The 12,392-nt window shown below is 39.5% G+C and overlaps 1 protein-coding gene across 2 annotated transcripts in view; it reads left to right on the forward strand.

The window, feature by feature from the left end:
• ATF6 (activating transcription factor 6) overlaps positions 1 to 12,392 on the forward strand; it is a 234,229-nt gene that overhangs the window by 79,208 nt on the left and 142,629 nt on the right. For both annotated transcript variants that reach the window (XM_086393780.1, XM_086393781.1), the window contains exons 11-12: positions 4,721 to 4,834; positions 5,909 to 6,008. In XM_086393780.1, the coding sequence (XP_086249906.1) occupies positions 4,721 to 4,834; positions 5,909 to 6,008 (214 nt within the window). The remainder of the gene's footprint in view (positions 1 to 4,720; positions 4,835 to 5,908; positions 6,009 to 12,392) is intronic.

The following is a 12,392-nucleotide window of genomic DNA, read 5'->3' on the forward strand; positions in this document are numbered from 1 at the left end:
ATACTAAATAACAGATACCAAAAAATGTTTGTGAAACGTTTGAAAGCACCAAGTATGAATTTGTTTTAAACTGATTTTTAGGTGGTTTATTTATACTCAGCCATAACATTCGTGTGTGTGTGTTTTAATGCAGCTTACTTTATGTTATGTTTCATTTTTTCAGGAGAGTTATGACAACTGGTTCAAATAAAAAAGGAGTAGATTCTAATCTCGTAATTTATAATATTACATTTGTCTATCATTTAATAATTAACTGCATATATTTTTTCAGTCTTAGAAATGTGTGGTATATAAGATGACCATGTAATCTGTCAACCAAACCGAGAGACTTTTAATAATGAAAACTAGTACTAGCGTCAGTCAGTCAGTTCAGTCGCTCAGTTGTGTCCAACTCTTTGCGACCCCATGGACTGCAGCACACCAGGCCTCCCTGTCCATCACCATCCATCTGGAGCTTGCTCAACTCATGTCCATCGAGTCGGTCATGCCATCCAACCATCTCATCCTCTGTCGTCCCCTTCTCCTCCTGCCCTCAGTCTTTCCCAGCATCAGGCTCTTTTCTAATGAGTCACTTCTTTGCATCAGGTGGCCAAAGAATTGGAGCTTCAGCTACTAGTACTATTGTACCAGTGTAATAATTATGTCAGCATGTCAGGTATAAATCAGGACTTCTTAGATGAAGGCATCAACTTCTAAGGCATCAGCCAGAACCAGTATTTATTCCAGAAATTCTCATTAGCTGTAGCTCCTTAAGACTGCCCTTTATTGCAGTGATTTATTTATTGAAATTTTCTCTATTGGTATGGAATGGTTTGCAGGCAGTCTGGAACTCTGACCATCTCAGGAGTAGTGTGGATATCATTGTTTCCAGATTGCATGTTGGCTTATGTTCTCCCTTTTCTTTCCTCTTCAATTCCACCTAGTCCCTTTCCTCGGAGAAGGCAATGGCACCCCACTCCATTACTCTTGCCTGGAAAATCCCATGGATGGAGAAGCCTGGTGGGCTGCAGCCCATGGGGTCGCGAAGAGTCGGACATCACTGAGCAACTTCACTTTCACTTTTCACTTTCATGCATTGGAGAAGGAAATGGCAACCCACTCCAGTGTTCTTGCCTGGAGAATCCCAGGGACGGGGGAGCCTGGTGGGCTGTCGTCTATGGGGTGGCACAGAGTCCGACACGACTGAAGCGACTTAGCAGCAGCAGCAGCAGCAGCAGTCCCTTTCATGATATAATATTTCTCCTATCAGATTTTTTGTTTCCTTTTCCAAAGAATATTTTTGGCTGATAGAATAAAGCCAGTCAGCACAGATGTGCAGAAATCATTACCAGAGTTTATCACATGGAAATAAAATTATAAATCAGATTTATAGTTTCAAAAGTAGTTCAAGACTTTTTTGATGAACTTGACTTCAGTGTTTGTATTTTTGTGAGTATTCAGACCTGATTTTAAAATAACACATATATAAAGATCTTTGGTCTTAGTAGGTGGTTTTTTTTTTTTTTTTTTTTTTTAGTGTGGTAAACAGCCTCTGGCTTCTTAAAAGCATTCAGAATTTACCAAGTGCAAGGCAGGGTTTTTTTCTTCTCCCTCAACAGTTAATTTGAGCTGATTTCTTTTTGTGTGTGCGTTCATTACCTGTGTACCACAATCGCTGTTTTATTCTGAATAACAACCCCCGTAGGCAGAAGAAAGGGCATCAAGAATGTTTCTGGTACAGCTGCAGGAAAGAATGGTGTATATACCCTCTGCTGTTGCTTTTTCCCACTTGTATGTGGCATAGTTAGAAGTCTTTAAGTTTTATCTGAAGTTAGTTTTCCACACTGCAAAAATTATTTTTGTCAAGGTGGCCACTGATTTCAGCATTGTCAGTCCAGTGAAAACTCTCTATCTTGATCTTTCCTCAGCATTTGGCTGTATAGATCACTCCTTCTTGAAGTATTCTCCTTTAGTATTGCTGCAGTTTTGTTTCCTCTGTTTTCATTGGCTCTGCTTCATCTTTGTAGGCTCCTCTTCTATCCAAATCCTAACGTATAGAACTGTGAGCTTTTTTTCCCTTTATGCCATAATTTAGCACACAGTCCATTTCTGTATATCGCGATGACTCTCTTTGATTTCCTGCCCAGACTTCTGAGTCTCCAAAGTCATATATCCAGTAGTTCCTTCACTTCTCTTAACATTTCGAACTTAACCCCTGCACAGTGAAACTCTAGGTCCTTTTCCATACTCAGGTTCCACCCGCTTCTGTACAGCACGCTTCGTCATTTCTGTTGCTCAAGCCAGAAACCCTGGTTCCTCCCTTTCAACAAGTGCTATTGATATTCTTTCCAAACATTATCTTGAATTGGTTCATTGTTTATCTTCACTGCCACCACCTTAGTCATAGTATCTTCAGCTCTTGCCCAGATTGCTGTTGATCTCTCCTGAGAGAGAATTTACCAAGCACAAGGCAGAGTGGTCTTCCACTCTGACTGGTCTCCCAGCTTCCCCTTTTGCCTCCATCAAAACTGGTTTTGGTACAATAGCAAGGGATACATATAAATTAAAAATATATCACTTCTCTACCTAACACCTTTTTGTGGCTCCTTATTACATTTAGTAATTCCTTACCATGATTGGTCTCCATCTTACCAAACATCTTGTGCCTCCCTCACTTGCTTACAATTTTCCGCTGGTGAGTTTTCCTTAATTCCATAAAGCCTCCCTTTTCCCACCTGCCTCTATCTAGAACACTCTTCCCCCAGTTTTTATAGGTTTGGCTTCTTGCCATCCTCTACGCCTTGTCTTAAATACCTTCTCCTTCTCGGACCATTTTATCTGAAGTAGGCATTGTCATTTGGTTTTCTATCTCAACCATATGTTTTTTTTCATAGCTCTTACCTCAGTTTGGATTTATTCTCTGTGTTTGTTTTCTTGTATTTGGTCCATCTTCTCCATCAAGATCATGGAGGATTGGACTTCATTTCCCTGTTCCCTGTTGGAATTCCATCACCTAGCACAGTATCTGGCATATAGTTGGTTTTCAAAAATATCTATTGTTGATTGAAAAGCACAAATCTAGCCATGTCCAATTTTGTGTTTTTCTTTTTGAATTTTAATAAATCTAGTTTTCTAAATCCAGAGTATTGTATATAAAGAAATTCAAGACAGAATTCAGATTTCTTAGTAAGAAAGGTTAAAATAGCAGACTGACGGGAATAAATAGCAATAATATCCTCAACTCAGATTAGGATCTGATTAGGATTTTCAACCCACATTTTGCTCACTACATCATACCCCGGATATGAATTCACGTGATAGAGATCACTGTGATGATTAGGAAAGTATATTTTTTAAAGCTAATGGAATAACTGGTTAATGTCAGTCAGGTGTTTTATTAGGGATTCCTCCCTGATTCTAATATTTAACTTTTCAAGGCTTTTACTTTTCTCCTGCCAAGTATTTTATGCTTTTCCTTTCCCCTACCACACACAGATTTTTTTTTTCATTATTTTTAATCCGAGGATAATTGTTTTACAATATTGTATTGGTTTCTTCCATACAACAGCATGAAGCAGCCGTAAGTATATATATGTCTCCCTCTTGAACCTCCCCCTGCCCCCTCCAGCCTCCCCCACCCTCCAGGCTGTCACAGAGAACCGTGTTGAGCTCCCCGTGTGGCATAGCCACTTCCCGTTAGCTGTCTGTTTCACATATCGCACTGTACATGTCTCAGTGCTGCTCTCTCAGTTTGTCCTATCCGCTCCTTCCCCTGCTGTGTCCAGAGTCTGTTTTCTACCCTGTAAAGAGGTTCATCAGTACTGGTTTTTTCTAGATTCCATACATATGCATTAATACATGATATTTATTTTTCTATTTCTGACTCACGTCACTGTATAACAGGCTCTAGATTTATCCACTTCACTAGGACTGACCGAAACATGTTCCTTTTTATGGCTGAGTGATATTTTATTGTATATATATGCCACAACGTCTTTGTCTGTTCATCTGTCAGTGGACATCTAGGTTGCTTCCATGTGCTGGCTATTGCAAATAGTGCTGTAATGAACACTGGGATATATACACAGACACTCTTTTAAGGAGACTGTTCAGTTCTCTTATCACAGTGTTGAGAATGAGCACAAACTTCAGTCCTGGTTACATAATACTTCACTGTCGGTCGTAAGTCTTTCCTGTCCATCAGTGGGTCTTTCCCCCAGTTTAGCTTCTCACTGTGTTACCCCTTGTGTTCCAGCATCACTGAGTATGCCTTGAGTTCATTGAAGACGTGAACTGTGTGTTATCATTATATCTCTAGTTTTAAGTACTTAATAATTGGGCAGTAAATGTGAACTACCGTGATAATCTCTTTAGAAAATTGCAAAATGATGTTTGTGCTATATGGTATATATTTCCCCCCATTTTAAATCACATTCACTTCTTGCTTGCAGTATCTTCTATTCAAAATATTTACAAAAATGTTTTTATGGAAGTACAGAAGTGTAGTTGATTTACAGTATTGTGTTAGTGCTGTGTGTACACACACACATTCCTTTTTAACATTCTTTTCCATTATGATTTATCGTAGGATACTGAATATAGTTCTCTGCTGTATAGGAGGACTGTACTGGTTTATATTTTTATTTTCATGAAAACAATACTAGCAATGACTTTCTTATAGCAGACTTCCTCTTAGGAATACAAGACACAAGGCAACACATTTTGTATATTTATGTTTCAGATATGACCATTCTGTTTCAAATGACAAAGCCCTGATGGTGCTAACTGAAGAACCATTACTCTATATTCCTCCGCCTCCCTGTCAGCCCCTGATAAACACAACAGAATCTCTCAGGTGAGTGTTGTCAATTGTTACAGATATAGCTGATTGGGTTCCTGTGCTTAGCTGTGGAACCTAGACAGATATTAATTCAGATTAACCAAATACCTGAGAAAACTCTGAATTATTTCTTGCATAACCATAGGCAGGCATATCAATTGTTCAGTTTCCCCACCAACCTGATAAAGGGGGTATTGGGTCTATTTTATGTGATTATATGGGAGTTGTATGCTTAAATATGTCTTATTTGAAAACTAAAGAATGATATTAATATAAAAATTCAGGGTAAGTGTTAGATTTGTAGGTGGTAACATTCATATTGGAAGGTACCTTTTCAAATTAGGAAGGTAGTAATTTGAAGATATGTGATTCTGGAATCACTTTCACATTAGTGTATTTTTCTTTATTTACTCTTCCCTTGAATTTTTTTTCCTGTGATTTTTGGATCCTATCTACACACCTTAAAAACTGCTTCAGTTTTTTTGTGTGTGTGTGTGGTATGTAGTAATCAACTGTAGAAAACTGAGTATAGTCTGACATCTCCACAACTGCTTTAAAAAGTAAGAAAAATAAAGGGAAGTTATATTTGAACTGGGCTTAAAATTTTTTTTTTTTTCAGTTTTGGAAAATTTGGATTATAGTGCCTTAAAAATTCTCTTCCTGAGCAGTTGATTGATTCTTTTTCTTCTCCCCAAACAGCATGCGTTTCAAAGGCCTTGATGCGTCCATCTGTGGTTAGGAGCCCTATGACTTGTTCTGTGCTCTCCAGTATTTGTGTGTACATAGTCCAAGAGCAGAAACAGAAATACTTTGTGGAAAAACTTTTGCATTTAGTATTTATGTTTGGCAGGTATTTAGCTATGATTTTCTTTGAACTTTGAACTCATGATTGAGGAGACTACTATATAAAAATGCAAGTCATTAAAACAACTAACATTAAGTGTCTTCGCTTTCTTAAGTCAAAAGAATATTGAATCATTAGGCATTTGGAATGCTCTTTGGAACCTCAGAACATGATTAAATTTCTTTCCAATCAGGTGAAACATCTGTTTCTATGAAATATGTTTAATCAATTAAGCTGTTTTATAGGTTAAATCATGAACTTCGAGGATGGGTTCATAGGCACGAAGTGGAAAGGACCAAGTCAAGAAGAATGACAAATAATCAACAGAAAACTCGTATTCTTCAGGTTTGTTTCTGCTTGTCTTTAACAACAGTTGATATATTTGTGGGCTTCCTTGGTGGCTGAGATAGTAAAGAATCTGCCTGCAATACAGGAGACCCAGGTTCAATCCTTGGGTTGGGACGATCCCCTGGAGAAGGAAATGGCAACCCACTCCAGTATCTTGCTGGGAGAATTCCGTGAACAGAGGAGCCTGGCAGGCCACAGTCCATGGGGTCGCTAAGAGTCAGACCCTACTGAGCTACTAACACTTTGACGATTAAGACTCTCACTTTCACTTGGCATACTTGTTAGAAGGCTTCCTGCAGGTGGGTTGCCGTCTTCCCTGGATGACTTGGGAAGCTTGAACTGTAACCACTTCCTGCTGCCTCCTGCTGCTACTGGTGCAGCTGTCAAGGCCACTGAAGCCCTCCTCCCAGGTTTCACAACACTCATTTAGGTTTTATAGTGCTAGTGCTTCCTGTTCAGGCATGGTGCTCTTTCCTGCTCTGTCTCTCAAATTTGCTTTCAAGTCTGGAGTTGCTATGCATGGGTCTGCATCAGCTGTTCTTGGCACAAAAAACTTAACAAATGATACTGTTTATCTCCTCTGTTCTTAGAACTTTTCAAATGTAGGACAGCTTGGGATTGAAGGCACATCTCCATGGAGAGCATTTTTGTATTTAGACAGGTTATTGACAGCTCTTATTTAGAACCTGTATAGCTGGGCTTCTATCTTAAATTTTTTTTGTTTTTTACCACAAAGTACATTTATAGTCTTTCTGTCATTCCAGTATCTAATACTACTTCTGAATTACTTAGATTGACACATTGCAAGCTCCTAACAAATGTTACCTGTGGTAGTAATAATGAGCCAGGTGCTATCCTGGACTTTGGGAATATAGTAGAGAGTACTATAGAGTCCCTGCCTTCATGGAACTTACATTCTAATGAGAAAGATAAACTATAAACAAGTCAAGTGAAATAAGTCAGACCCAGAAAACATAAATACCGTATGATCTCATTTACATGTGGAATCTTAAAATTCCAGCTGACTAGGACAGTGTTAGGATGGCATCTTCATAAATGGGTGCTATTTGATGATGGAAATGACTTGGTATGGACTACACAGAGCATGTGAATAATGAAGCCATATGTTTATGTCTGGATTCACAGTTTTTAAACAATCATTTACTAAGTCATTTTGCTTTACCTTGAAGAATATAAACTGTTGTTTCACTGACACAAATCAGCAAGATCTAACTTATGGCAAGAAATATTCCATTGAAATGCTGTGCTCTAATGTGGGAAAATGTAAATCTTTTTCACGGTTTCTATCAATGTGAAATAAAATTGAATTCTGACTTAAAAAAAAAAAAAACACACCAAACTCATGGAGGTTGCCAGAGGTGGTGGGTGGAGGCCACAAACTTCTAGTTACGAAATAAAGAAGTCATAGGGACGTAGCTCACTGCATGGTAACCTTAGTTAATAATTCCGTAGTGTATATTTGAAAATTGGAAGAGAATGGATCTTTTGTGTTTTTGGTTGTGCTGGGTCTTCATTGCTGCTCACGGGCTTTCTCTGGTTGTGGAGAGGAGGAGCCGTTCTCTGGCTTTGGTGTGCAGACTTCTCGTTGCGGTGGCTTCTCTCGTTGCAGAGCACAGGCTCCAGGTGTGCTGGCTTCAGTAGTCGCAGCACGCGAACTCAGTAGTTGTGCTACAAGGGCTTAGTTGCTCCGCAGCGTGTGGAATCTTCCCAGACAAGCGGTAAAACCTGTGTTTGCTGCGTTGGCAGGTGGATTCTTTCTTTTTTTTTTTACTTTTTATTTTGTAGTGGGGTATAGTAGATTAACAATGTTGTGATAGTTTCAGGTAAACGGCTCAGGGACTCAGTCATTCATGTATCCCCAGTCCCCCCTCCCATCCAGGCTGCCACATAACACTGAGCAGATTTCCATGTGCTCTACAGTAGATGGCAGGCAGATTCTTATCCACTGTACCACCAGGGAAATCTGAGAATGGATCTTTAAAGTTCTCATCACGAGGGAGAAGATTAACTTAAAAAAATAAATAAGTATTTAAATACACTCAAAGGGCTTTCCTGGTGGCTCAGGAAAGAATCTGCCTGCAATATAGGAAACCTGGGTTTGATCCCTGGGTCGAGAAGACTCCCTGAAGAAGGGACTGGCAAACCACCCCAGTATTCTTGCCTGGAAAATTCCATGGACAGAGGGGCCTGGTGAGCTACAATCCATGGTGTTGCAAAGTCAGACCCAACTGAGCGACTTTGACTCACTGACTCAAAATTAAAAGTTATTTATAGAAAAAAACAGGGCTAGAGTTTGAATTGAGAGGTGAGTGGCAATTTTATTTTATTTTATTTTATTATTATTTTTTTTTTATCGAGTGGCAATTTTAGATTGGGTGGTAAGAGAAGCCTTCTCTAAAGAGATTCCACTTGAGTAAGGTATTGTCAAGGTAATTATTACCAGCTGTCACAAGTCTGGCGTGCTGCGGTTCATGGGGGGGTCACAAAGAGTTGAGCACGACTTAGCAACCAAACAACAGCAGCTGGCCTCAAAATCTCAGTAGCCATTGGAATAGAAATTTGTTCCTCACCCACTCGGAGTTTGAGATAGCTCTCTAGAATGGCTTTCCTCCAAGCAGTGACTAAGGAACCCAGATTCTTCTACATTGTGGCCTCAGCAACTTGAAATCCTTTGCTTCTAGCTTTGGATGTTGAGGAAGAAAGTTTGGAAAATTATGCAAAATATTTTAGGGATAAGGCATGGCCTTTGCCACTGTTCCGTTGACTAAAACTCTGTCACTTTTCCTAGTCTCCCTTGCAGTAGGTTTGGCAAATGTAGTTTTCCTATGTGCTTGGGAAGAAGAGGGTTTTGGTGAGAACACTGCTTTTGCCATAGGCAGAAAATGGAGGAGCAAATAACGTAAAGATCTAGGAGAAAACCTGGAAAAACAGCTTCCAAAGCAAGAGAATAGAAAGTATTAGTGACCCTCAGGAGGAAGCAGTTTATGTATTTGAGGAACATCAAGAATTGGAATAAAGCTGGATTAAAAGCTTCCTTGGTGGTGCAGACGGTAAAGAGTCTGCCTGCAGTGTGGAAGACCCAGGTTCGATCCCTGGGTCAGAAAGATCCCCTGGAGAAGGAAATTGCAGCCCACGCCAGTACTCTTGCCTGGGAAATCCCATGGACAGAGGAGCCTGGCAGGCTCCAGTCCATGGGTTAGCAAAAGAATTGTACACAATTTAGTGACTAAGCATCAACAAGTGACTGACGAAAGTTGTCTCACTGGAGAGTGGTAATGACAAAAGGCTCATTGATGTGGGTTCAGGAGGTAAAAATAAAATGAGAAAATTACTTCAGGATGATTGCCATTAATGGAAACAGAGAAATGGAGTAGCTGTAAGAATCAAGACATTTCATTTTGGGATGGGATATGTTTCACCAGGTTTACCTGGTTATATGCTAATAAAGTGAAATTGCTCAATCATGTCTGACTCTTTTACAACCCCATGGACTGTAGCCTACCAGGCTCCTCCATCCATGGGATTTTCCAGGCAATAGTACTGGAGTGGGGTGCCATTTCCTTCTCCAGGGATCTTCCCAACCCAGGGATCGAACCCAGGTCTCCCGCATTGCAGGCAGATGCTTTACCATCAGCCACCAGGGAAGATAAAGTGAAAGTAAAAGTCACATCCGACTCTTTGCAACCCCATGGACTATCAGTCCAGTCCATGGAATTCTCCAGGTTAGAATACTGGAGTGGGTAGCCGTTCCCTTTTCCAGGGGATCTTCCCAACCCAGGGATTGAACCCAGGTCTTCTGCATTGCAGTCAGATTCTTTACCACAAGGGAAGCTAATGGATATGCTAATGGAACGCCTTAACTATTTGATTATTTGGAAACTAATTGGAAGCAGTATGTATGTTCTAAAGTACATTAAAAGGATATTGAGAAACATGAACTTTTGACCATTAAGGGACTGTTTTCATCTATAAAATAATGAGGGTTAGTCTAAATGAGCTTAAGCTCTGACATCAAGAGTCTCTGATTATCCAGCATGTGTTTCTCTGGGCCACTTACCTTTTGTTCACCTATTATAGCAACTTTATTTGTTGGCAGTACTTCTGGAGGCTACAGGCAATCATTACTAATGTCATAGTTACCTCAAAGTCCCAAAGCTGCTGACTCGCATTGGAATACAACGTCTGTTGCTGCTGCTGCTGCTAAGTCGCTTCAGTCGTGTCCGACTCTGTGCGACCCCATAGATGGCAGCCCAATAGGCTCCTCTGTTCCTGGGATCCTCCAGGCAAGAATACTGGAGTGGGTTGCCATTTCCTTCTCCAATGCATGAAAGTAAAAAGTGAAAGTGAAGTTGCTCAGTCGTGTCCGACTCTTAGTGACCCCATGGACTGCAGCCTACCAGGCTCCTCCGTCCATGGATTTTCCAGGCAAGAGTACTAGAGTGGGGTGCCATTGCCTTCTCCAAATACAATGTCTAGTACTGCCAAAACTCACATCTGCCAAAGCCTATGCGTTAGCTGCCTCCATGGCCAGAGAAAAAAATGAACTCTGTCTCCCTCTGTTTTCCAAATCTGGTGCAAGTGAGTATTATTGGTAGAGCCTAAATTATATATAGACCCTGGTAGCAAAAAAGTTTGGGTAATATAGTTGGGTAAAAAGGCTTTCATCCTTTGTTATACAGGGAAGAGCGAAAAGGGAGCAGGAAGAGACTGTTGCCAGTGGAGAATTCCACACAGCTGGCAAAGTGGGCTTTATGAAAAATAGGTTAAATCATTGGCCTAAATAAGTTTTTTGTCTTATCTTTTGACATATTTTTTCATGTTATTCTTTCCTGTTCATTAGATAAATAAGCAGAGAGTTAACTTTGTAAGGGTGCTTGGTGTTCTTTAATCTTACAGAAATTTTAGTGGAAGATAAAGAATTTTGCTTTAATTTCATGGCTTTTGAACATTTGGAGATTTGTAGTTTAAAATCTTATCTCTTTCTCTGCTATCTTGGGTACATATATTTTTAGTAGGGAGCTTAGATAATGGTAAAAAAATGGGAGTCTTAGCTATTACAGAAAAAAGGAATGACAAGGATAAATCTATGTTTGTTAAAGGTTAAATGAAGTTCTTGATTGGTTAGGGGAAGAAGAATCATTCTGCTTCTTCTGCTGTTGTTGATACCAAAGCATATAAAGAATTCATCTGGTTTTGTTTTTTAGTATACAAAACCTGTATCTACTCTGCTTAGTCTTCTTTGCTAATTTGAACCTTCTTGTGCAAAGGACCTAATAGTCCAATAAGGTATTCTATAAATTTGACAAATGAACATTATTTTTAAAATTTCTGTCATCTCTAAGCCTTATATTCTTGATTTGATTTGTCCTATTTCATAATTCTACCCTCTTCCTGGACTGTGAGTTATTAGAAAAGATAAAGGGGCAAATTAGTAAAAATATCATTCCAAATGAAGGCAAAATAAAGACATTTTCAGACAGATAAAAACTGAGATAATTTGTCTCCAGAAGATCTGCGGTGTAAGAAATACTAACATGAGTTTTTTAGACTAAGGGAAATGGTACCAGACAGAACACCAGATTATCCAGAGTGAAAGCACCACAATGGGTAAATATCTGGATAAAAATAAATGGCTGTTTGTTTTGTTTGTTTTAGTATCTTTATTTTATTTGTGTATATCAAAGTCTTTAAAAGACTAGTATCTTAAAAAAAAAACTTTTTATTTTGTATTGGGGTATAGCCGATTAACAATGTGATAGTTTCAGGTGAGCAACGAAGGGGCTCAGCCATACATATGCATGTATCCATTCTCCCTCAGACTCCCCCAGGATGGCATCCAGGCTGCCACATAACACCGACAGAGTTCCATGTGCTATATGCACAGTAGGTCCTTGCTGGTTATCTGTTTTAAATATAGCAGTGTGTACATGTCCATCCCAAGCTCCCTAACTAGCTCTTTACCCATTTTCTAAGTCTAAGTGTCTTTCTGTTTTGTAAGTTTATTTTTATCATGTCTTTTTAGAAAAAAAGATTTCACATGTAAGGGATGTCATATGATTTTTCTCTTTCTCTGTCTGACTTAACTTCACTCACTATGACAATCTCTAGGTCCATCCATGTTGCTGCAAAATGGCATTATTTCATTCTTTTTAATGGCTAAGTAATATTCCAGTGTGTATGTGTACCCCATCTGCTTTATCCATTCCTCTGTTGATGGACATGTAGGTTGCTTCCATGTCTTGGCTGTTGTAAACAGTGCTGCAATGAACATTGGGGTGCATGTATCATTTGAGATCATGTTTTTCTCAAGATACATGCCCAGGAGTGGGACTGCAGGGTCATATGGTAGCTCTGTTTTTG

The sequence above is a fragment of the Bos grunniens genome, chromosome 3 (assembly GCF_055505025.1).
Source record: "Bos grunniens cultivar Pamir isolate PY7600 chromosome 3, Bosgru_T2T1.0, whole genome shotgun sequence".
Classification (NCBI taxonomy): domain Eukaryota; kingdom Metazoa; phylum Chordata; class Mammalia; order Artiodactyla; family Bovidae; genus Bos; species Bos grunniens.